Genomic DNA, 27,990 nt, shown 5'->3' with positions numbered 1-27,990 from the left:
GGTGAAACGATGCTCCATTTAAGTTTTCCGCTAACATCTGGATCAAACTGCAATGTTAAAGTACACCTGCATAATATGTTGTATTCTGTAAAAATGTACAGCCTTGGTTTAACCAATCTGCTTCAGGCAAAATTCTGCTGAAGACTGGCAGTTCTGCTTCATGCTGTAGAGAGGAGACATGGGTTACGTATGTAGTCTGTCTTCATGGGATTGGACATAATCCGGGAACAAGAGAAAATAACCAATGTCATTCCATTAGCTTTCTTTCATCACATTGTTCTTATTATAAAATGCACTACGCATTTTAAATTTCAAGCTTCCATCTCTTGGCAGCACGTCAAATATCAAAAAGGAGTTGTGAATCGATTGTATCTTGTTTAAATTTGCAGTCGCATTTTAGATACAGTATTAAATGAGCAATTCCAAGACCTCAAAGGAAAATGAAAATCATACATGTGTTAGGAGCATTGATTTTGTCAATAGCCTCAAAGGCAAGCCACTCTAAATTTTAACTGAATGCTTCACAGAGTTAAGTTTAAAATCAATGTTTCTCAAAAACAAAAAATACATTTCAATCTCCTTATACAACTCACTAAACATGCAAACTGTAGTTTGATTTCAGATCCAAACACAGTGGCCTACATTCAGTAGTGAACCACCTCTTGCTACTCATTTCATCTGCATCTTTCCACAGACTTTTCAACAGACAATTTATGATACCCTGAGGAAGCACTAGCAAAGTTGTCTCTTCAAAAATTAGATTGAGGAATTTTTATTAAGGTATAAGTATAAAACAGGAAATCTTGGAATTTTTAACTCAAAGCCAAATCATATATAGAAAGCAACCAAAACAAAGGAGAAAAAGATGGGATTAAAAAGGAGAAATAAAAGTGAGAGAAAGAAAAGTAAAGTAATATCTCCAATAATGAATAAAATCTAAAAAAAAAGACTCCAGGCTTGTACAGCAGAGATTGTTGGACAATAATTTAGAAACAACACCATCAAAAGTTTATTGACTGGGAGAGTTCCAAGTTTCTTTTCTGGCATAGTAACAACCTAGTAATTAAATATCACTGTCTCATGCTCTTCATGTTTATGTCAAATCACTAGGCTAGGTATCAGTGTAGCGAAGTTTAAGGATACAGCTTGCTGATTTTCACATTTGACTATACTCTTTTAGACACCAGAAATTCTGTCTGATTTACTCCTTTGTAGTGGATAACCTCAGTGAATAACATTGTGAAATCTGGTCACTGGGAACTAGGCTTGAGGCTTAACTAAATACATGAATTCAGGAAGGTACAGAACTTTGCAACCTGAAAGTTCAGTTGCAGTTGTCTAATTCTCAGAACTGCATGGCGCAGGGAACATTTTGCCTGTTGTGCACATGCTGCCTCTTCAAAAGGCCTATTTAATTATCCCCACTCCACCACTTTGTCCCAAAAGAGACAGGGATTGTTTTTCTTTTCATAAATATATATTCTTTGTGTATGGCTGTATTGTACTGCTATCTTATATCTGTTTGCTCTCTTATATGTGCCTTATTCTGTGTGTGACTGTTGGTACTAAGTTTTGCACCTTGGCCCTCCCTGGAGTAACATTGTTTCATTTGGCTGTATGTATAATTGAATGACAATTAAACTTGAGATTGAACATTTCTAATTTTCTGCTGAAATTATTAATAAGCCTCCTTCTACATCCATTTGAGCCCAATGTACTGTAGGACCAAAAATCCTTAAAATTGTTCTCATTTCTCAGCTGCTATTCACTGTCTACCATTTGGTTCTGCCTACGTTTCATGACGTTAAGTTATTTTAATAAATTTATTCTCTGTATTGAGCATCTTTGGCAAGACATTCATAGTCATTCTCACTCAGCGATTCTGGAACAGCCCTCTACCCCTCTACCATACATTTCCTAAATGGACATTAAACCAATGAACACGCCTCATTTTTTAAATATATATATTTAAAACATATATATATATGTTTTTGCACTATTTTAATCTATTCAATATATATACATATAAACATACTGCAAGTTATCTATTTATTTATTTATTTATTTATTCAATGTCATCATATATTGCATTGAACTGCAAATGCTACGTTAGGAAATTTCACGAAACATGTCGGTAATAATAAATCTAATTCTGATAAATCCCATGAAGGTGCCAGTTCTCCTTTCCTGTATGATATTACTGAATTAGTTTATCTTCTGTAAAAGTTTACAGTCTGAGGTTTTATGAAACCTATTTTTTTAATTTCAAATTTCTTTGACAATATTCAAGTTCTCATAACATCACAGTAGTACTTAAATTCTTTTCTTTGGCTTAAAACAAATCTCTAACCCCTGGATTATTATTCTGGAAACATTGTCAGTATAATGCCGTTGGCTTAATAACATGTAAGCAATTACATGCAGCACAAAGCTGTATATCAGGATACCATGAGTGGACTACAAAAATTAAAAAAAACATATTTCATTTTAGTGATTTGCTAATATTTAGCACTGAAAGTAGACAATTATATTAAAAAGGAAGGTCTGAATTGTCCTAAAATCCAAACTATGTAATTTTGAAGTGAAAGAACAGTTACTCTACCAAATATTTTGCAATAATAAATGGGGAATTTATAAATTCAAATTAAATTGTAGAGTCATGGAGTTATTCAGCATGGAGTTAAGCCCTTTGGCTCAACTGATTCATGCCACCAAGATCCTGCATCCAAGCTAGTCCCATTTGCCAACATTTGGCTTGTAGTTTTCTAAACCTTTCCAGTCCAGGTACCTATCCAACTGTCTTTGAAAAGTTGTTATTGTTATTTATTATAAACTGTCTCAACCACTACCTCTGGAAACTGATTCCACATTCATGCTACCCTGTGTGTAGAAAAGTTGAACCCTCAGCTGTTCTTAAATCTTTCCTCTCTCTCCTTAAGCCAATGCCCTCAAGTTCTTGATTGCATTCAAAAAGGTTGAGTGCATTCACCCTCTCTATACCCGCCATGATTTTATACACCTCTTTAAGCTCACCCTTTAAGTTTTCTATGCTCTAGAGAAAAATCTCCGAACCTGTCCAACCTCTCCCTCATTTCTTGGCAGCCACTCCACTTCTTTTCTGCACTCTTTCCCTTTTAATAACATCTTTCTTTGATCAGGTTGACCACAACTAAAAAAAATATTCCAAGTTCAGCCTCACCGGCAACCTGGACAACTCCATCTTGACTTCCCAATGTACATACTCAGTGCTCTAACTAACGAAGGCCAACATGCCAAAAGCATTCTTCACTGCCTTGTCTACCTGTGATTCCAATTTCAGTCAACTACATACTTGCACTCAAGTTTCATTTGTTCTGCAACACTCCCCAGATGATAACAGTGAAAGTCTTACCTGGATTTGACTTACCACATTATGACACCTTGTATTTTTTCTAAACCAAACTCCACTTGCCATTCCTTAGCTTACTTATTCAGCCGATCACAATCAGATTGTATTGTTTGATAACCTCCTTCATTGGCCACTACAGTATATGATATGTTTTATTGTCATCTGCAAAGCATGTCTTGTACAATCATATCCAAAACATTGATACAGATGACAAAAATAATGGTCCTTGTACTGACTCCTGAGATCACCACTAATTACTAGCTTCCAATCCAAGAAACCACCTTCCACCATCAGACTCTCCTTTCTATCATCAAACCAATTGTGTACACAGTTAATCGGCCCTCCCAGGATTCCATGCTCACCTTTCAGAGCAGCCAACCATGTATCAAAGGCCTTACTGAAGTCCATATAAACGCATTTATTGGCCTGGTACATCAAGTTTCTAGGTCACCTCATCAAAAGATTCATTCAAGTCTTCAAGTCATGATCTCCCAATGCACAAAACCATGCTGATTACTTCCAATCAAACCCTGTCTTTACAGATGTACATATACCTTATCCCTCAGAATGCTCTCCAGTAAATTACCTACCACAGATGTTATACTTCTTGGTCTATAGTTCCCAGGTTTTCCTTTCCCAGCCTTCTTAACTAAAGGAACAACATTTGCTACCTGCCAGTTGGTGTGTCAGCACATCACCCATTATAATGCAAATAGCTCACTAGAATTCTTTCTGCCTTCAATCTTTTCTTCTGAGCCTCAGGGCCAGTCCTCACTCTGTGTTTTACAATGGTTTATAAAAAGAGTACATCTGATTTACTCTAAAAATACTTAAATCTGGAGAGTTTCCTAATAATAAGATGTAAAATGTTCCAGTGTTCACCTTTTTGTACACATTGTGGAGATCCTAGTTATAGAGTGAACTGACACACTGGATCCATCTCACCTTGGCGTGCAGATGCTTGGGAAAATTTGATGTTGAATTTTTTTCCTTCCAGACAGAGAAGGTCAGACCAGAAATACTTTTCTTTTGTTCAGCTCCATCTGCTCTCATTCATCATTCCTGGGATTAATGCCATTTATGTAAAAAGGCCTTTATCCTTCCAACAAGATGGAGCACAAAGCTGATGAGCAAGGAAGATCTGAACAGGACTGCTGCCTTAACAATCGTTAATTCAGCTTAAAGATCATCACTCTGAAATGTTAATTCTTCCTCCACAGACTCTCTCTGAACTCTACATTATTTCTAGTATTGTCTCTTTGCATTTCAGATTTCAAAGTGTTTTGTTTTTAGGATTACTAGAAGACTGCCAGAAAGAAGGGAAGGTGACTGACTATAATGGGGCTTAGAACCCTGACTACCTAATAACAATTTTAATTATATTTTGGGCAAACTAAGACAAAACAATATAGCTGGAAGATAATTTGATCAAAACCAGAATATTTTCAGCTGAGCAGTCAATGTTTTCTATTCAATAGATTTCTTTGAACACTGGCGAGCAGATATTTGTACTCCTGAAATTTGCAGGGAATCCTAATCTGTTCAAGTAACAAAATGTTAGTTCTTTTATTCCATTTGGTAATATGGACAATGAATACTGAATAAGGCTTTTGCCTATAATTAAGCAAACTTTGCAGTGTGCCAATGCCTAAAGTTTCAAAGTAACTGTTTCTATAATTACAAGTTGACATATTCAGTTTAAGGGAAAACTAGCAATAGTAATTAAGATATTTTCTTACTTATGTATATTTTCATTTATTTGGTACACTGGCTTTCAAAAGTCTTGTATTGCTCCCTGTACTAATCGCATTCTTACACGAACCCTGCTAATGTCTTGCCTGCCGGAAAGTACAATGAATACATTTGGTCATACTTAAAGATATCTGTTCTGCATCAAATTCTTAAATTTAACGCATATTAATTATATGCAGATCCATTTATTACACATTCTAAACAGAAATTGATAGAGTTCTAGATATTAGAGAATCAAGGACTTATGGCAGGAAAGTGATGTTGAGGAGAAGATTATCCATGATTATGTTAAAAGACAGAGCAGCTTGGAGGGATTGAATAGTCTACTTCTGCTGCTTCTACTTATGTTCTTATTTAAGGAAATTACAGAGTGGGAGCTGGAAGAGAAAAATCAATGAGTTAGTGTGCGTTGGAGGTAGCTTGTGAATAATGAGTTCATATTTGTATTTGTGGAAAAATAACAGGATAGAGCTTGTTCTTTCTTTAAAAAATTAGTGATATATCTGAATAGATATTTAGAATCAAAATGTCAGCATTAATGACAGCATTAGATTACAGCATTATTACACCGAGAGCTAAAAATGTGAACATTTTGACAGGTCTGCTGACTCAGTTAATTCAAAGACATTGATGCAATAATCCTCTGAATGCAGTGGTGTGATTCAAAACCCTCTTTCTGGTATGAAAGAACGAACCATGTGGTTAGCATGTATGGAAATTCACAACTAAAATTGCCCTTTTGCTAGTGAATAAATTGGGTCCCTGATGGAAGCAGTACAAATCATGCAGACAATACACTGCAGATAGATACGTGAGATGAATAGAAAATGGGAATTGCAAGGAAGTATCATAATGACGCCAATATCTAGGCACGTCCACTAAGACTTTTGAGTTCAGTAAAAATTTATGTTGCGGGGCTAGTGTAGTCAAAAAAAACCTCACAAAGTTTGAGTAATTTAATTTTTAATTAAACACTAAAAGACCAAGGGAGCTTCCAATCAGAGTAGTATTATTATGAAAAATCTCTCATTGGTGAGAAAAAATTATCAATAGGCAAAGGCGAAGGAATGGAAACAGAACCCATCTAATTCTCATCTTCCATTCTCAGTCACTGCATGTAGATGGAATAGCTGGCCACAGCACAATCTTTACAAAGAGGAATAAGGGATAATGACCAATATTTATGGCTAATTAGTAGCTGGATTAAAAAAGAGATTTATACCCATCTGCTTCTATCACAGTGAAGAGGTCAACAAAGAGAATTTGCTCTGTTAACTCTTAAATAACCAACATCAATATTGCTGTGCCATAAAAATTCTGCTTCCTGAATATTTTGGGGTGTACCTTATGAATTTTGAGCTGCTGATCATGTAAATCACCATGAAATTTCCTTATCACACACCATTTTTTAAAATTGTCTATATTTTTATTTCAATTCACAATTCAAATCAGAATAACTGACACCAAAATTAAGGAAGTCATTTTTGTTGGTCCACACATCAAATGGGTCATCAATGACAGGCAATTTGAAGAACTTCTCGTGTATTTGGAGAAAATGGAATGGAAGGCATTCAAGGATATTGTTACAAATTTTCTTGGCAACTAAGGCGCACCAAACTATGTGTAGCTGGTTGACAACATGCTTCAAGCATCCAAATCCATGAAGTGCAACATGTCATGAAAGATTCAATTTCTGCATTCCCATTTAGACTTCTTCCCTGCAAATCTTAGTGCTGTCAGTGATGAGCACGGTCACTGGACATTGCAGTCGTGGGGAAACAGTATCAGGGTAACTGGAATCCATCAATGCTGGCTGATTATTGTTGGGCACCTAAGTGAAAAGCCTCAGACACTGAGAACAAATGAAAATCATCAACAAAACATGTTAGCTTAACAGAACTATTGCAAAAGTGTCAGCACTGTTATCCAATAAAATGCATTATATTCAATAAAAGATAATTTCTTGTTTCTCCAAATCCCTATGTGATACAAGTAGTCTGAAATTATATTTGTGCTCAGCTTCAAGCAGTCTATCATAAACAAAAAATATTCTGAGGAAGCAACACTTTCAAAAAAAAAGTTGTGATCCAGTGTAATCAACATTTTTCTTACAATTATTTTTCTTTACCTTTCTAGTTAGATGCAATTAAGTCCTAGATATAGCTGCAGTTGTATCCAGTTTCCAAATTCTGGACTATCAGTGGTTCGGAGAAGGTGGAGAAATGACTTATCACAGGTCATTAGGAATAACTTTTCTCATGATTTGCCTACTTACTTGATCTAGCCAGGGTAAACGATTGCCACTGAAGCAGCGCTCACTACAGCATTTGCATTCAAATTGCTCAATCAAGTTGGAACCAGCAATGAGCTGAATACTCCAATTGTAATTAGAAAGGTATGACAACATGTTTTCATTAACATTATCACTCATCATCCATGTTTTCTAATGCTGTGAGCTGTTTATATTATTGTAACTGTTCTGCATTTAAGAAATACAAAAAAATATTTTTGAGACTACACTCATATTATCAAAGACACAATTGCATTTTATTGGTAAACTGCTAGATAAAAAAGAGGCACTATACTCACTTTCATTGATCAGTCTTATACTATTGTCAGTGAGACAGGTACCTGAAGCTTTCAACATCCTGATGTTAAAGTGAGTGCATGGGATAAACTACTATCAGATTTTCTTTCAAGAATTAAGTCCAGGCTAAACTTTCCTGCCTTTTGGAGGGCCACTTGGAGCTACTGACAGATAATTCCTGTTGCTGCTCCCACCAGGCACCTTTCTAGATAAAGGCACAAATACAAGTTCACAACCTATCGTGAACAAAGGAGATAAAGGATAATGCTAAATTGTGAGGTAGGATTCACAATGTGACAAGGGCTAGTCGAGGACCAGTTAGTTGAGTAGGAAGTTTTATTGGATCCTGTAACAGAATTGGTTGGCAGGGTGCAGATATGTCTCTTCCAAAGGAGGTGTAAGATGCTTCTTCCCTCCCTAGCAAGCTGGTCACCCTGGTCACCTGTATAGTCCCCAGAACAGGGCCACATGAAGCCATGGGAGCAGGTGGTGGATGGTCGCTTGAGCAGCTGTTGCGTATCACATCATACTTGTGTGACGGCAGACAGACAATCTCTGTAGAGTATTGATAATGGTTGGGGCCATCTGTCTTGTAAAGTGTCTGCCCAGAAGAAGGCAATGGCAAACCACTTCTGCAGAAACATTTGCCAAGAACAATCATGGTCATGGAAGGACAGTTTCCATATCATATAACACAACACATATTGAATGAACAAATATAACAGAAGACTAAGGAGCTTATTAGGGGAAAGTGGATTTTGAGAAAATACATTCCAGTAGCAGAAAAGCAAACAGTAAAGTTCTGATAGATATGTTAAATAGGAAGCGGTAAGATAAATGTGTGTTTGTAGAATTTGCTCAGATACTTTGAGGGTGTAACAGAGAGAGTTGATAGAGAGGAACCTATAAATATATTTAGATTTCCAAAAGGCATTTAATAAGGTGCCACATAAGAAATTATTTCATAGTAAACAGGGAATTGGAATCAATGGATACTTTTCAGATTGGAAGGAGGGATGGAACCTGCAGAGATCAATTCTTAACCCACCATTGTCCAGTATTTACACTACTGACCTGGAGCAAGGAAGTGTGCAAAAGGTTTAAAAGTCTATCAACAATATGAAAATAGTTGGAATGATACAGATACTCTGATTCTGCAAAGGGATATAAGAGGATCATTGAAAATAGAACAGTACAGCACAGCACTGGACAGACTGTTCTGATGTTATGCCAATCTTGATGCCAATTTAGATGAAATATCCTACGCATCATCTATTTCCCTCCATTACCTTCATACTTATGTGTCTATCCAAAAGTCTCTTAAACTCAAAACTGTCTGATTCCACTACTAACCTATTACTAGCACCTACCACTCTGCTTAAAAAATCTCGCCCCTCATGCTGCTCTTAAACTCAACCACCCCCCCACCCCACCAAATTTAAAAGTATGTCCTTTGGTGTTTGACATTTGTACCCTGGTGAAAAGATTCTGACTGTCTACTCTATCTATGTCTCTCATCATTTTATAAAACTCTAATTGGTCTCCCCTCATGCTCCAACACTCTGGGGAGATGCATATTTATGGCATACGAGCAGGTGTCATGAGAGAGACGAATAAAGCAACTGCACCTGAAGGTGCCAGTCCTTCTTTGTCTTTCTCTGCATATTCTGTATTGCTTGGCACAAATTAAGAAGTGTATGCTCAAGAACATATTCTACATCGGGCAGTTATGTGGAAAACCTGAATGTTGCACACAAGTGTGAGCTGCTTTATTGTCTAGGAAGCTGAAAGTTAAGCAGTCCTTGAAGAACATCCTTTTTCTGACCTTTGGCAAAGGAAAAGTCATTGAAGACCCAAGATGAATGAAATTGGTCCTCTGACTCTACCCGAGAAAATCTTACAGAAGTCCCCCAAGACTGTGATGATTGGCTTCCAACCAAAGCAACAATCTTCCCCTGCAATAAAAACAGAAAATGCAGGAAGTATTCAGCAGGACAGCAACGGTGATGGAAGGAAAATCCCAATCTGCATTTTAGATGGAAGACACTTCATTCGGGCTCCACTATATTACAGGCAAGAATCCAGCCAATGGATTAATGTCAATGTCAATGCTCTGGTTGCTCTAATAAGGCTTCTTGATGCCACACTCAGAAACACTGTCTTGATGTCAAGGCAATCACTTTCATCTCTGGTGTTAAGCTCATTTTGTGTCCATGTTTAGAACCAAGCCACATGAGGTCTGAAGAAGAGCTACTCAAGTGAAATACAAAATTAACATCAATGGGAAAATTGTTGGTCAGCTAATCATCACAGAAGCTCCTCGCCAAACATCCAATGGGTAACTGTTGACCTACAAAATTCTACTGAACCAGCTTGTTGAAGCACTGTGGCAAAAAGAGCCGATCAGAGGCTCTTACCTCGCAGAAGCAGCTCACCTCCCTCCAGCAATCACATGGCACAAGTAGGGAGTGGATCAAATGCTATTGACCTGTATTAATGTAGGCAACTCCAACAGCACTCTGAAAGCTTAATACCATCCAAAAAAAAAGTAATGCAGTTGATCAGCATCTCATACAATGCACTATCTTGTGTAGGAGACACTCGTTGTTTGTTACTTGTGCTTGCCACTTAGCAATCTATATTCTATAGGAAGTGTAAGAAGTGAACATATTGGGGCTCCAACTTTATTTTAGGTGCACTACTGACAGAGTAATAGTGGAAATGTGTTGGAATTATAAGGGAATTTCTGATTTATTTATTTTTCCCATTTATTTGTGGTAGATTTTCATTTCCAAGGCCCTGCAAATGACCTATTGTTACAATTAATTTTCTGTATTTCTCTTTCCTGTGAAGCTCAAAACCCTTGTATTTCCACACTGCCATTACTGATTGCGAAAACAGAAAATGTCAACTCTTTTGCATCATCTAATGCCTCCAATTCACTGAATGGCTCAATTCCTTTCAATTATTTTGCCATTTTCTCCCTCTTCTTCAACAAGCCTATGCAACTTGTACTCCATCTCCTTCATTCAAATGGAATCCATAGCTAAATTTAATGTTCAATTATATTGTGTCAGGATCATAAAATAGCAATTCAACTTATTTGGGTCTTGATATAATGTACTTATCATTGTTGTGCCAGATTTAGGGATGAATTATTTCATCTTCTCCCTGGACTGTTCACTGATAAACAAGCCAATAAGTGGTATATTTAGTCCACCAGGAACTATCCATCCATTCTGTTGTTCATTCAGATAGATGTCACACAGTGAACTATCCTTAGAATATTAAAAAATCATAAATAATTTATGTAAGAGAAGGAAGCTATTCAGACCATGATTGTGTCCATGATAGTCAAAATTTATTCCTACTTTCCAGCTCCCCCACAACAATGTGTTTAATACAATTCTTACATCACTTCTCTTTGCTCATTTTCTGTGCATCAGTTAATAAAGAAAAACATTTATTGATTGGCCTAATCTCAAACAATAACAAGGTGGCCTACAGGGAAAGAGTCATCTCCCTGACACAGTGATGTCAAGAAAACAACCTCTCCCTCAGTGTTGCAAAAACAAAGGAGCTGGTTGTGAAATACAGGAGGAATGGAGATGGGCTAACCCCATAGACATCAAAGGATCTGGGGTTGAGAGAGTGAACAGCTTTAAGTTCCTCGACATCCACATCAACAAGAACCTCACATGGTCTGTACACACCAGCTGTGTGGTGAAAAAGACACAACAACGCCTCTTTCACCTCAGACAGTTGAAAAAGTTTGGTATAGGCCCCCAAATCATAAGAACTTACTACAGCAGCACAATTGAGAGCATCCTGACTGGCTGCATCACTGCCTGGTATGGGAACTGTACCTTTCTTAATCACAGGACTCTGCAGAGAGTGGTGCGGACAGTCCAGCGCATCTGTAGTTGTGAATTTCCCGTGATTCAGGACATTTACAAAGACAGGTGTGTAAAAAGGGCCGGTAGGATCAGTGGAGATCCAAGTCACCCCAACCACAATCTATTCCAACTGCTACCATCCAGGAAACATTACTGCAGCATAAAAGCCAGAACCAACAGGCTCCGGGACAGCTTCTTCCACCAGGCCATCAGACTGATTAACTCATGATGATTTGAGTGTATTCTATGTTACATTGACTGTTCTATTTACTATAAATTATTATGAATTACTAAGATTGCACATTGCACATTTAGATGGAGATGTTGCATAAAGATTTTTACTCCTCATGTGTAGGATGTAAGAAATAAAGTCAATTCAATTCAATGCAATTTGCCTTTTAAAATCCCTTATCTATCTTTCTTAATACTTGCGAGTATATGAATATCTACCATCCCTCTGTCCATCCACACATGTAAATATACTCTCACGCATTGTATATTCCTTTGTCTTATTGGAACTCCCCAAATGCACTGCCTCACACTTCTCCAGATCAAATTCCATTTCTAATTGGTCTTCCCGATAGATCAGACCACCCAAATGTTCCTGACAATGAGAGCTATCCTCCAAGTTAACATGAATGCACAAAACAAATGAACAAGTACCAAGTCTTATAGAACCCTACTGCAGAAAGTACAAAATGCTAATGTACTGGGTCTCCAAACTTATCTTAGGTGTACTATTGGCAGAATAATGGCCTTCGGGCAAGAAAGAAAATTTATTAATACCCTCAGCTTACTGCCTCTCAGCCAATTTTAGATCCAATTGATACAATCCTTGGATCCATTGCCCTCTTCCTTTTTTTAACTAACATGCTCCTCACTGTTTGAAAATCAAAGAATCATAAATAACTTACAAAAGAGAAGGAGGCTATTCAGCCCTTTGTGTCCATTGTAGTCAAAAGCAATCTTCTCAGATATTCCCATTTTCAAGCAGTTCCTCCATCCCTCTGCAGCAATGTGTTTAAACTGTGGCTCAAGTTTGCTTAATACAATTCTAACATAACTTCTCTTTGCTGATTTTCTGTGTGTCAGTTAATAAAGAAGAACATCCAATTTGCCTTTTTAGCATCATTGCTGATGTTTGTCACCCGCATCAAAAAATAAATCGAGGGGTATTAATATGTCCTTCTACTAACAATTGCTGACTGTCCCTGATTGTTCAGTCTCTTCTAAATAAAGTTTATATTATCCCTCAGAACTGATTCCAATAATTTGATCGTATTGAAGTTAAACCAACTGGCCAGCAATGACTTTTTTCTGTTTTGTTGCTTCACCTAAACAGATCTACAACTGTATAGATTTGCCTGTCCCCCAGGAGCATTTCTACAAGGGATGAAAATATGTAGCTAATACTCAACCTTCGGTATTAGCTTACAGCTTTCATGCGATAAAACGTGTTGGAACCCCTACATATTCAGCTTTGGAAGTGGACATGGGCGTCAACAATATGCACTGCAAATCTGGCAAAAGCTCTTTGGGTAGAAGTTCTGAACCTTCCATTAGAGTTCCTTTACTGTCATGTTTTTGTTTCTGTTGGTAGTGTCTAATTTAACTTAACTTTGCTAACCAGTGTTAAAGACAAGTTGTCTTTAACCGGCTGAAGTCTGAAGTGAAAGGTTTAAAAGTTTATGGTGAAAGTGGCCTTTGACAGGATGCAGTGTGCTTCCAAATCTGAATATATGTCAGTAATTTCCTCACCACTATATCAAAGGCAGTAAAGACATATTTTGTGCATAATAGTCAAGTAGCTGGGGTCAGCCATAAGCACGTAATTCCTATCCACATCTGGGTGGCCAGGGTATGAGTCTAGCTCATCCACCTGTCCTTTATCTGCAGAAATTATTCACCATCCTCCACAACCAGTACAATGAACAGTGGGATTAGTACGTAATCCTGAATACTGTTCTGACCACTGCAAAGGTTGAGTTACTGAGAAAGCCATCAACTATAATATTCACTGTTCATTTTCCAACACAAAATCACAAAGATAGAACTCCCACACACACACAGAAACCTAAGCGTGTTGTGGAACTCTTCACTGAATGGTGGACAAACTAATAAGCAACTAATTTTCACAGAAACTCATCAAACTGAGAGCTGCTAAGATGTCTTGTCATCGGTTGTGAAATAATTTGTCCAATCTCGTAAATTCGAGATTAGCTGCCTCAGTATCAGGGGAGTTTATGACACAAAGTGAACTTCTGCTATGCACCCGTTTGTATATCCACAGATCAACAATCCACGTAGCCCTTCTGTACCGTTCCCTGACACCACCAATTCCATATGACATTTGGCCAGTTCACACTTATCAGCCTCTTGAATCTATGCACCCCAGAATAGCCACTCCATAAATACCTCTACTTCATCAGTATACACACCTTTGCCTCGCTAAATGCACACACCAAGACCTCATCAGTTCCATTCAAACCTACCACATGCTCAACCACATCAATTCCACCCATTCCTTGTTAATTCCTCACAGCTATACATCAGTAATACAACACCTCCACGTCAATGAGTCCACAGCCCCCAATATACTGTACGAGTCCCATGCACACTCAGCACACTAGTTGCATATGAACATTACAACTCACAAACTCATGGCTCACTAAATCCATGAACCCCAAACACGTCATATCCACACATGCTCACTTTACCAAATTTTTATTTTACCCCATTAAACTATAATAAAATCCCAGACCTGTATTTGTTAGCTGAATACAAAATGTCCTTCTGATTGCTAGGAGTTCTGGTCACATTTTCACGTTAACTGTCCCAGCGGTCACATTTCTGCACTAATTGTGCTGCGTACACTCAACCTAATGTAATTACAGGCCTTAGTTCCAGTGTAGAACAAATTTCTGATGTCCAAAACCCAATCACATTTCTGTCTTGTTTTATACATGATTTCTAAGTACTTCTCATGATCGTCAAATTATTTTTTCAATATATTAAACTTAATTTTCTTGCTCCCACATTCCTTGCTACTTCTATTTCCTCCTTCGACCACCCATGGCTATGGATGGCACTGTGGCTGCTGCCTACCAATTCGCCAGGCGTGTACAAAGTTCTGACTACCAGGCTCTTTCCCTGCGTTTGTCCCTGCCTTCTAATCCACACCTATCGGGACCATTCTGCTATTCCCCATTATTCATAATAAAATGAAAGTGTTCTGGTTCTCACAAATACCAATTCAGCTCACAATTTCTGATCAAATTACATATAATCAAATATATTTTCTTGAAATAGTAACTGAAATAATCATATAAAGCTAACACTGATATTATTAAATATCCTTCCCATCACTTCTGATCACCAAGCAGCAGTCTATACTGTATAAACTAAAATAAAGCAAACACTGTTCACATTCTCCAACTGCACTGAGCCATGATGTGCATCAATAATATAAAACATATTCCCAAGAGAACATCTAATGTTATTTGTTTACATCATGCTCCCAGAATTTTGTTTATTAATGCTCCTGTCTTCTGGCTCCTGTATTTAATGTTTCTAGTTTTATACTTGACATTTCCCTTTTCTAGTCATGCCTCTATTGCCACACATTTATTCCACAAGACTAGCTTTTTTGTCTTGGCATTTCCATAAGACTATGAGACACAGGAGCAGAATTAGGCCATTTGGCCCATCGAGTTTGCTCCATGATTTCATCATAGCTGATGCATTTCTTCTCAGTCCTAATCACCTGCCTTAGCCCCACATCTCTTCATGCCCTTACTGATCAAGAATCTATCAACCTCTGCATTAAATATACCCAAAGACGTCCTCCACAGCAGCCTGTGGCAATGAATTTCACAGATTCACCACTCTCTGGCTAAAGAAATTCCTCTTCATCTCCATTCTAAATGAACATCCTTCTAATCTGAGGCTGTGTCCTCTGGTCTTAGGCTCCCCCACCATAGAAAACGTCTTCTCCATATTCAATCTATCGAGGCCTTCCAATGTTTGATAGGTTTCATTGAAATCCTTCCCCCCTTTATTCCTCTGAATTCCAGTGAGTACAGGCCCAGAGTCATCAAATGTTTCTAGTATAATAAGCCTTTCAATCCCAAAATCATTTTTGTGAACTTCCTTTGAACCTTCTCCAATATCAGCATATCCTTTCTTAGACAAGGGGCCCAAAACTGCTCACAATCCTCCAAGTGAGGCCTTCAACAGTGCCTTATAAAGTCTCAACATAACATCCTTGCTTTTATATTCTAGTCCTCTTAAAATGAATGCTAGCATTGCATTTGCCTTCCTCATTACTGATTCAACCTGCAAATTAACCTTGAGTGAATCCTGCCCAAGGGCACACAAGATCCTCAGATTTTTGACTTGTCTCTCCATTTAGAAAACAGTCTATGTTTTTATTTCTTCTCCCAAAGTGCATGACCATATACTTCCCGGCATCATATTCTATCTGCCACTTCTTTGCCCATTCTCCTAATCTGTCTAAGTCCTTCTGCAGCCTCACTACATCCTCAAAACTACCTGCCCATCCACCTATCTTTGTGTGGTCCGCAAACCTGGCCACAAAGCCATCAATTCTGTCATGCAAATCATTTACATATAACGTAAAAAGAAGCTGTACCAACACTGACACTGTGGAACACCGTTAATCACCGGCAGCCAACAAGATAAGGCTCCCTTTATTCACACTCTTTACCTCCTCTTTATCCATGCTGGTATCTTTCCTATAATACCATGGGCTCTTAACTAGTTAAGCAGTGTCATGTGTGGCACCTTATCGAAGGCCTTCTGAAGATTTAAGTACATAACTTCCACCAATTCTCCTATGTCTATACTGCTTGTTACTTCTTCAAAGAATCCCAATAGATTTGTCAGGTAAGATTTTCCCTTAAGGACACCGTGCTGACTGCAGACTTTGTCATTTTGCCTCCAAGTACTCCAAAACCACATGCTTAATAATCAACTCCAACACCTTCCCAACCACTGAGGTCAGACTAACTGGCTATCATTTCCTTCCTTCTGCCTCTCTCCCTTCTTAATTCGGCCCAGCACTTAAATTGATTGAACCTCGTGTCTTTCCTCGTTCTCGGGGACAGGCTCATAATGCGCCTCAACTCTGCCTTGCTTCTACTCGCCTTGACTCTCCCTTGCCTCCTCCTGCCCGATGAATTTTTGTTTCTTCAAATGCTATTGAGTAGCTGAATTTACTTAAATCCATCATTGCGACGGCATATATTCAAACGTGCACATCTCTGAGCTCCACATTTATTCCACTCAGCTTTCTAATCAACATGTTGCTGCTGTTGTTCCACACTGACACAGGATGACAGGAGCACCCTAAGTAGGGGATCAGACGTTTAAAGGTCAACCTTTAACAAGGTGGATAAAAGGCAACTGCTACAGAAATACATAGCATATCCACTTGTCCATTTCAATGAAGCACCATGAAAATTGTTTGATATTGGTTTATTTTAAATGTAAATTAACAAAGAAGGTGATTACTAATGTGCTTTAAAAGAGAAGCAACTTATCAGCGGAACTCCTTGCCTCATTTCAGAATGGTCCAATTCATAAAAAAGTTATGGAATTTTTTTTCGAGAACATTTTTGTAATATATGACATAGGGGAGTCAGCTTGCAAACATCAAGATCCCAAAGGTCAGCCTAATAATGACCATTTGTAACCAACCTTAGCAATCGTCCACATCCACCACATTTTTCCAATAGTTCTCAGGTTGAATCATCTTTGACAAGTTGCTGCTAGGGTGTCTCAACAGATGGAGCAAGCCTCACACAGTGAACTGGCTTCAGCCAAAGATTCTATGGCTCCACTTGCAGATCAACCCGATGACCTATTGACAACTCTCTGCTATCAAAAAACTTTGAACAATTTTTAAAGTGTGTCTGATCAACAAAGGCATTTTGTAAATATTCAATGGGCTTACCAATCTGAAAAAAATTCAGAAACTAGAAATATTTATAAATATTAAGTAAAATTTTTAAAAACTCCTTAACAAGCATGGTCACCAGCCTCGTTCAGATTAAGGTGTTTGCGATATACATGCCAGTAATTCATGAACAAAGCTGAGAGACAGGACATGAGGATTACCTCAGCCTTAGGCTCCGTACAATTATGCTCTGTTCCAAAGTCTCATGATGATTTCGGCATGAGTGTGAGAGCTCAAATTCACCTGTACTATCTAAGCTACAGCTCATTCTTGATGTCCGCATTGTAATGCATAGCTATAGAGATCAGGACTGAATTGTCCCCTGCATTGCAATAACCCAATGCGTCCCTGTGGGACTATTGACTGACTATCAGTACTTCTGAGCCCATTTGTTTAACTTTGAGGTAAGCTCTGCACGCAGGTTCAAATCCTACCATGGCAAATTGAAGCCAAGAATTAAAGCTGATTTTAAGAAATCAGCTGTGAACTGGTAAGCATGAATCTAGTGAATTGTTGTTGAATCCCATTTTGTTCAGTAATGTCCTTCAAAGAAGGCAATCTGTGACTCCAGTCCAGTACAGTTGATTTGTAACTATACCCTCAATTCTGTAGTGATTAGGAGTGGATAATAAACACCAGTGGATTGGGCTGTATTGAACATGACTCTAAAATTATTAGCTTTTAGCAAGGCTCAGAGTAACAATATACCTTGTTCGTACTATTCTATTCCTTTGAGATGAAAGATGTCAAATAACAGATCATGACTGATCTTCTGAGGCTGCTTGCTCTTGCTATATACCTAACATTTTTAGCAACTGGCTGCAGAATAATTTGGAATATATTTTCATATAATTTATATTGCTGCATCCTCTCAGCACAGCTCACAGAATGAGAAGAAGGAGGGATTAATGATTACTGCCGATCTCTGCCTTTCAGACAGTTTTGAATTACCTCAGTCTATGGCAGAAGAAAATCTGCTCCAGTCCCTCTTCAATCTAAATCATTTATTTCCTGTTTTCTCTGCTTATTGATTTATTTATTTCACATAGTTCTCCCACCTCAAATTATTTCAGTCCTTGTTTTACCACTCCATTATTTATCTCATGTCCCTTTCCTAACTGCATACTTTATTCTAGTTCCTTCATTCTGATCAATTATTCATTTAATGTTAATCTTCATCCCACGGTATACTTATTCCATTCTGTCCTCCACCAACTTATTACTGGCAAGTTATTTGTCACACTTAAAGACTGGCAAGATCTCCCCTGCTGAACACATATTGGATGTTATCATTCTATTAGAATGCCCTGATACCAAATCTTTAACAGCGGCTTTGATGAATGTAACCAAAATGGATGTTATGTGCTCCTTCCCTGGCAATTACAGAAACTGATAAACATTTAGAATGTAGAGCACATTGTGTTTTTGTCTACTGCGTCTGTTTTCTTCACTCCCTTCAGTCTGGTATGCCATGATTTTCTCCAATTTCCCTTCTGTTTTCCTATGGATACTCTATTGTATCTGTCTTTACATTTTGTTTCCCTTAGTTTTGTAGCTGAAGTTGGTTGCAAGTGGATTCTGTAATACCTTACCTCCAGAATCTCATTGATTCCTTTCTCAGATTTACTCCTTTGTTTATCATGCCCTCACTCAGTATCACTCCATCTCCAATTCTACTGTTTCTATTAATATAGAAATCTTTAAATCAACTTTTAATTGCCACTTTGCTTACATTTTTACACTCCTGGAATAGTTTTTGGCTTATAAACCATTTTAATTCTGTGTGATGATTCTTCATGGCTTTAGAAGCTTTATATTCAATTTCCTTTCTAGGCTGCTTCAAGCAAAAGTAAGTGGCATTATGTTTAAAGCATCTGTCCAATGAATTCAGTATTTAGAGGAACTCCTAACCACATTTAAAGCAATTGTCACTGAAATGATACTTCCCAAGCACTTAAGCACGAAGATCTGATTGGATTTTAATAACTGCTCAACTCTAATATCAAAAATGATCACATTGTGATCACTTGTATTTAAAGCCAAAACACTCCTACAAGTTGGCATCTTAATCATTCCTCTTACTCAATCTAGCCTAGGATGATTTATCAATGGATTGGCTCTTTTATAAATTGATTCTTAAAGTACTTGCTCAAGAATTCTTGGAATTTATTTCCTGTCTAAGTAGTAGAAATATAATCTTCCAGACAGTTTCACATAAATTGAATTCTCCACCTAATAAATATACTTAGCTCGTTAGCACATAGCATCTGAAGTTTGGTCTACATTTCGTAATTATGGTTTACACCCTGGCCTAAAAGTCTACTTAAAAAGCTAAGGGAACTTACTTACATGACTATATAATGGTTCTGCCAATACATCTCTGATTTTCTCCCGTCCCGTTTTATATCTTTCCTTTTATGTGCTTCAGTGCTGCAGTTAATTTAATTTGCCCTGTCAGCTTTTTTTATGATTAACTATTTTTTCTAAACTTTTTGTTTTATTCTACTTATTTATTTCACTGACAGTAATCATTCCATCTTGCTACTATTCCAATTAATTTTATTCAGTCATTCCCAATAAGACCTTCAGGTTATGCAACTTACTTGGCAGACTTCTTGCAATTATATTGGCTCAAATCCAATGCTTCTGATCTTCCATATTAGCTTGACTTGAGCAACAGTTTTCAATCACACATTAATGCATTGAATTGACACAATGAATGTCTACAATGTTTGGCAAATGTAGTAATACATTAATATAACAAAGGAATTGGACCTCAGCAGCTCAGAGTGGTTATGGCTGACAGTCCAAGCATTTAGGATTAAGGTAGCCAAGGAATAATACATAATGCAGAATTATCAGTTCACTATTTGTGTGCTGGAGGGAAGAAAAGCTCCCTGCAACCATAGACAAAACACTAGTCAAAGAACAAAATAACTGTACACAAATACAATTACCCATTCTGTGTAGAAAATAGCACTCATGGCTGTTGTGCACATAAAATCCATTTCATTCTGTTCTTAAACTGAACCGTCTTCAAGCTATGTCTACTTCCTAAGCCATGATATCTATTGTTTTCTAATATTCTTTCAGAAGCCATTTTATTAAAGTATGATTTCAATATTTAAGTGAAATTTATGGCTTTTTGTTTTGCATTGTTTAAATTTTTATATAAGCAATTGTAACTGTCTCACTTACACTCTCACTGTTGGCAGCTGCAACGCTGTTAGTTTTATTCATGACGAAGTTTCAGTTATCCTGTTTTTACAGCTTTCTGCTGATTTCCAAACTTCCACGGTCTCAAATTAAAGTCCACTAAGATCCTTCACTGAAAATAAAAATTATTTTAAAGATGCTTGATAAAAAATAACATAAATCAGAATAGCAGAATAATTCAATTCAAACCAAGGTATCAAATAAAACATTTAATAGATTATACTCATTGTTGTAGCCTGAATAAAACAATTTGGCACCAAAGATTATAGAGCTAGTGAATATTTATGACTTGTGAAACTAATTGTCTTTCACACTTATGATGGGTAAATCATAAACACTGCTGATGAAGTAACTCTGCAGGGATCGGAGAGAAAATGTCAATATGCTAGGGATATCCAGAAGGAACTCTTTGGTCAATTATTCTTTTAAATAGTTGATGTAATATCAACCATGTCATATTTTCTTAATCAATACTACTTTTGAATGAAAAGAATAAACATTTGAAAATAAATGCTGCGAGGACAGCCTTTTAATGTGGCATATTTTTAATCTTTCATAGCTTTACAAAGTCAAAAATGTTTGCAGATAAAAAATGAGGGAAAAGATTTACCACACTACCCTCTAACCCCTTGTATATATTGATTGACTTATTTACTGGGGGTGGGGAGGAAAATGAGGGTGCAAAAGTGACAGGTGATTCAATTGTTAGAGGGATAAGCAAATATACCTGTGGTCTTAGTCATGGCCACAGGCAAATACCGTATGGTGCCTCTCTGGAAGCACGTTCATGAACATTGTTAGGCAATTGCAGAACAGCTTGAAGGGGAGAGTTAATAGTTAGAGTTCATGGTTTGCATCAGTATCAAGGACAGAAGGTGGAAAGATGGATGGAGTCCAGCAGGCAGACTTACAAGAGTTAGGGAAGAAATTGAAAAAGTACAATCTCAAAGTTTTTCTATTATTCCGGGTGACACATGGGAATGTAAATGTAGAAGTAAAAGATCATTTAGATGATCCTGTGGCTGGAGATGGTGTGGGAAGAATGGCTATAGATTCCTGAGGAATGGAAATGGATTCTGTGGAAGGACCTCGACAATTCATAGGGATTAATTTGCTCAACAGGAAGTCTCCTAGTGCTAGAGTAGTTAGGAGGAGCTGGAAACCTGAAGGTAGAATCAGTAGGGAGCAAAAAAAAGCTGGAAACAGAAGACAGAGATTAGCTGAGGGAGTAGTTACAAAAGTAAAGAGGCAACATTAAAAGGTGGAGGGCAAGGATATCCAAGAGTATATCTGGAAGGGGCAGGCTGAATAGGATTAAGAGGGTACCAGCAAATAGAAATAGAATAAGGAAGAATTACGAGATAAGATTAAAGCATAAACACACAAATAACTGGGAAAAACAGTACATTCAAGATGAAGGTCACTGTAAGGATTTAACTGAGATCCATAAGAAATGGAAATGAGATAACAACTAAATCTAGTTTAAGCAGAAGTTGTTGAGGTTGGAAATATAATATGGAGGTTAATACAGATAAATAAAATAGGGGAGGATTAGGCATTAAGTATTCCCAGCTTCTGGAAAGTGATAAAAGGCAAGAAAGGAAGAGGTGCAGCTTTATTGTTTAAAGAGAATATTACAGTGCTGGAGAAAGAAGATAGCAAAGAGATCTCAAAGACAGAAATTGTTTGTCATCGTCATAGAATTGTGAAGCAGAGAAACTGCATCTTCAGACTTTCACATTCTTACTGACCTTTTTGCTCTTCCACGCCACTCCCATTTACTTATATTACAACCTTTTATGCCTTGCCCATTAGGTACCAATCTAAACCTTTCTGAAATGCAGAAACTGCATCCGATTCCACCATGGTCCAGATGTGTAAAAAAAAATCTTATCCTCAGATCCTCTTTAAAATTTCTTTCTCTGACTCTTATTTTCCACACAAACACCACAGGAAGAAGTCTTTTACTCCTAACTAAAGCCTCTTATAATCTTCTGTACTTATATCAGATTGAGCTGGAGCTACAGAATAATAGAGACAACATTACACTGCTGAGATCACCAAAAAGTGAGAGAAATGCAGAGGAGCAAATATGCAAAGGAATTGCAGAGAAGTGCAAAAACTAATTATTAAGGTGGGCTTTAATTATTTAAACTTTTCAGGGCAGAAAGGGTGAATAGTTCTTAAGGTGGACCAGGATAATTCCCTGGTATATTGGTCATTCATTGAAAAGGAAGCATTGCCGGATCTGGTCAGGGACATGAGATGGGTGAGGTTGGCCAGGTTTCTGTGGCGAATATATAGGAGAGAATGACTGTAACATCAAAGGATTTAGATTCACTACAGAAAATGAGATCAAGAAATCCAAAGAAAAAGCAATTAAGACTAAAGGTTCTGATGAAGAGCCTTTGATCTGAAACATCCTCTGTTTTGCTTAACACAGATGCTGTTTTCCTGAAAATATTTTCAACATTTTTGGTATTTGTTTCAGATTTCAATGGGATGAGGAGGGATAAATTGAAACCAAAAACTGACAGGCAGAACGGTGACAGAACAGTGAGCCGCCTTTAAAGAAGAGATGGTTGAGGTGCAGCTGAAGCAGATTTCCAAGCAGGACAAAAGAGAAACAAACTGGCATACAGCAAATACATGCAGAGCTCCCTGGACAAAGGATGAAATAGAGAAAAATAAAGCAAAATAAAAGGCTGCAGATGAAAAGTACTGGACTGTAAATAACAGTGTGAACCAGGCTGACAGAAAAATCAGAGGGAGTGTGAAAAATATAAACTGAGACAAAAGAGTATACAAATGAAAATCCAAAAAGTTCTGGAAGCAAATAAACAATACAAGTGTTGCACAAGGAGGAGTAGGCCACTCAAAACCCATGTTGAGGCCACTGTAAAAGGCACTGAGTGAAAATGTTGCAATTGTGTTCACAAAGGATGAAGTTGCTTCTGAAGAAAACATGAACTCTGCCTTGTTATTCCTTTACTTTTACACTAGCTATTTATTTGGTAATTTATAGTATTGTATGTCCTTACACTGTACTGATGCTGCTAGACAACAAATTACACCATCAGTGATAATAAACATGTGCATTCATCCCTTCCCACTAATCTTCCTCCCTTTGTCGTTTCCAGCACTTACCCCTCACAGGCAGCCCGAGTGTTACACCTCCCTATTCACCTTCCTCCTCTCCTCCATCCAGAACCCCAAACAGTCCTTCCAGGTGGGGCAACACCTCACCTGCAGACCTGCTGGGGGTTGTCTACTGTATCCACTGCTCCCACTGTGGACTTCTCTACACTGCCGAGACCTGTTGTAAATTGGGGGACCACTTTGTCAATCATCTCCACTCAATCCGCCAAAAGCGGAACTTCCCAAATTTTTTTTTTATTATGCATTTCAAGATCCTGCTGTTGCAAAACGACAAATTTTGTGACATATGCCAATGATATTAAACCTGATTCTGATTATGAGGATAATAGAAGGTTGCCTCCTTTGGTGGAGACCTTGAGGATCAGAGGACACAGGTATGAAAGCAAGGGGATTGGATTTAAGAATGTGATAATAAAATGTTTATATCCAATGTGCAGCTGAAATCTGGAATACACTGACTGTAGATGCAGTGAAGACAAGTTCCACTGTGGTTGTCAAGAGGAGTAAATATAGAGCAGAAAAAAATAGAAAGGCTGTGAAGATTGAACTGGTGGGTGAAAATAAAGAGTCTACGTAGACATGATGAACAAAAAGCCTCCTCTTGTGCAGAAGCTGTTCCATTATTCTTCAGTTCTATAATTTCAAACATTTGATTTGTTATTTCAGGTCTGAGCATTCGTATTTTTGTTTTATCTCTGTTCAGTAATATAAAAGTAATAGTAATACTTCTGCAATGACAGCGGGATTTATAATTTATACTTTCTTTCAATTGAATCACAAAGATAAAAAGCCAAGGTTCAAACCAAAATATAATGGGATTATGAGAAGACTTTGTAATTTGGGGACTACTGGTTTATTGAAAGCAAGGCTTGTATTTTCACACTTTGATCACTGAATTCAGGAAAAAGGTAAACTGTGATGCTGTTCTCATTGATGGAGGCTTTTTCATTTCAACAATCTTGATGTTCTGAGGAGAAGTTCCTGTCAGAACACAAACAGCAGCAATCTGTGAGCCAAAGTCATAGCAGTGAAATGTTGTCTCAGCAAAATACTTGAAACTCCAAGAACTTTCATGGGAATAAAGATCCACAAAACACCAGAGTCATTTTATACTTGGGATATATTCGATAGTTTCATTTTGAATCCAAATTATTGTTACCTTCAGAGGACCTTTTTTGATGATTTTTTTCTCAGAAAGAAAATTACAGTTCAGCTCACATGTACAATGCAATTAAATGAAAGTCATTGCATATCAATAAATCACAGCATTCATACAAGAATTCTAGTAAAAGCTGTGTCAACATTGTGGGAAAATCCTGGCTACCACTGGTGCAGAAAATCAATGTTTGGTTCTCATCTTATCAACTGGGGTAATGCTTAAATTTGGTGCAATGGTTCCTGAACTTTCATAACCTGTTTGTTTTCCTTGTTGTTCCTCAGCGAAGTTCAGATGGCACACATATGAAATAAAGGGGAATAGACTTAAGAATTTTCAAATCATAAGATTTTGGTTGGTAAATAAATAATGGATGCTACAGATTTTGGTGACATCATTACATGCATAAAGTATGTTAGGAAGATAATATCAGTATTGGGATGAAAAAGAGAAAGTGCCCAGTAGTAACCACAAAATAAAGACAAACACTTAAAAAACATGTTCAAACATACAATTGAGGTAGGTTTATCTTATAATCACATCTCTAACCTTCAGGTTCCATTTAAAGTTCAAAATATATTTATTATCAAAGTACATATATGTGACTATGTACAACCCTGAGATTCATTTTCTTGCTGGTATTCACAGTAAATGCAAGAAACACAACAAGATCAATGAAAGACCATGCCCAACAAGACAAAAACTCAATGTGCAAAGGACAACAGATTACAAATAGAAAAAGAGAAAAAAGAGATAATAAATAAGCAACACACACAAAATGATGGTGGAACTCAACAGGTCAGGCAGGGTCCATGTAAAAGAGTGAACTGTGGACATTTAGAGTCAAGACCCTTTTTCAGTTCTGAAGAAGGGTCTCAGCCCAGAACATTGACTGTTTACTCTTTCCCATAGATGCTGACTGACCTCTCCAGCGTTTTGTGGGTTGCTTCGGATTTCAAGGATCTGCAGATTTTCTCATGTTTGAAGTAATAAGTAAACAAACAATAAATATTGAGCACATGAGATGAAGAGTCCTTGAAAGTAAATTCAGTGGCTGTGGAACAACACACACAAAATGCTGATTGAACACAGCAGGCCAGGCAGCATCCATAGGAGAAGCACTGTCAACGTTTCGGGCCAAGACCCTTCGTCAGGACTAACCAAAAGGAAAGATAGCAAGAGATTTGAAAGTAGTGGGGGGAGGGGGAAGGGGGAAATGCGAAATGTTAGGAGAAGACCGGAAGGGGTGGGATGAAGCTAAGAGCTGGAAAGGTGATTGGTGAAAGTGATACCGAGCTGGAGAAGGGAAAGGATCATGGGATGGGAGGCCTCAGGAGAAAGAAGGGGGTGGGGGAAAGCACCAGAGGGAGATGGAGAACAGGCAAACAACTAAATATGTCAGGGCTGGGGTAAGAAGGGGAGGAGGGGCATTAACAGAAGTTAGAGAAGTCAATGTTCATGCCATCAGGTTGGAGACTACCCAGCTGGTATATAAGGTGTTGTTCCACCAACCTGAGTGTGGCTTCATCTTGACAGTAGAGGAGGCCATGGATAGATATATCAGAATGGGAATGGGACGTGGAATTAAAATATGTGGCCACTGGGAGATCCTGCTTTCTCTAGCGGACAGAGCATAGGTGTTCAGCGAAATGGTCTCCCAGTCTGCGTCGGGCCTCACCAATATATAAAAGACCACACTGGGAGTACCGGGCACAGTATACCACACCAGCCGACTCACAGGTGAAGTGTCGCCTCACCTGGAAGGACTGTCTGGGGCCCTGAATGGTGGTGAGGGAGGAAGTGTAAGGGCAGGTGTAGCACTTGTTCTGCTTGCAAGGATAAGTGCCAGGAGGGAGATCGGTGGGAAGGATGGGGGGGGGGGGGGAATGAGTGGACAAGGGAGTCGCTTAGGGAGCGATCCCTGCGGAAAGCAGAAAGGGGGTTATGGAAAGATGTGCTGGGTAGTGGTATCCCGTCGGAGGTGGCGGAAGTTACGGAGAATTATATGTTGGACCTGGAGGCTGGTGGGGTGGTAGGTGAGGACAAGGGGAACCCTATCCCGAGTGGGGTGGCGGGCGGATGGGATGAGGGCAGATGTGCAGGAAATGGGAGAGATGCATTTGAGAGCAGAGTTGATGGTGGAAGAAGGGAAGCCCATTTGTTTAAAAAAGGAAGACATCTCCTTCGTCCTGGAATGAAAAGCATCATCCTGAGAGCAGATGCGGTGGAGACGGAGGAATTGTGAGAAGGGGATAGCATTTTTGCAAGAGTCAGGGTGGGAAGAGGAATAGTCCAGGTAGCTGTGAGAGTCTGTAGCCTTATAATAGATATCAGTAGATAAGTCATCTCCAGAGATGGAGACAGAAAGATCAAGAAAGGGGAAGGAGGTGTTGGAAATGGACCAGGTAAATTTGAGGGCAGGGTGAAAGTTGGAGGCAAAGTTAATGAAGTCGACGAGCTCAGCATGCGTGCAGGAGGCAGCGTCAATGCAGTCGTCAATGTAGCAAAGGAAAAGAGGGGGATAGATACCTGTATAGACTTGGAACATGGACTGTAGCCATGGGCACCCATATGGGTTCCAGTTATGCCTGCCTTTTTGTTGGCTTTGTGGAACATGGACTAGAGTTATATTGTTCACAAATCTCATATATGAGAAGAATTTCACCCAGGGAATATCAGCAATACATTGTACACCAATTGAAGCCAATTGCTTGTTCAACAATTACAAGTATACCATATGCGGTGCTCCCGGTGCGGCCTTTTATATATTGGTGAGACCCGACGCAGACTGGGAGACCGTTTCGCTGAACACCTACGCCCGGTCCACCAGATCTCCCAGTGGCCACACATTTTAATTCC

At 38.3% G+C, this 27,990-nt stretch overlaps 1 protein-coding gene across 1 annotated transcript in view; it reads right to left on the bottom strand.

Moving 5' to 3' along the window:
• Positions 1-27,990, bottom strand: part of LOC132404486 (cAMP-specific 3',5'-cyclic phosphodiesterase 4D) — a 416,161-nt gene that overhangs the window by 265,842 nt on the left and 122,329 nt on the right. Inside the window, exon 3 of the mRNA XM_059988642.1 lies at positions 20,799-20,928. Coding sequence (XP_059844625.1) covers positions 20,799-20,840 — 42 coding nt within the window. The 5' untranslated portion in view covers positions 20,841-20,928. The remainder of the gene's footprint in view (positions 1-20,798; positions 20,929-27,990) is intronic.

Source organism: Hypanus sabinus, chromosome 14 (genome assembly GCF_030144855.1).
Source record: "Hypanus sabinus isolate sHypSab1 chromosome 14, sHypSab1.hap1, whole genome shotgun sequence".
NCBI classification, from domain to species: domain Eukaryota; kingdom Metazoa; phylum Chordata; class Chondrichthyes; order Myliobatiformes; family Dasyatidae; genus Hypanus; species Hypanus sabinus.
This window is presented reverse-complemented; position numbering and strand designations above follow the sequence as displayed.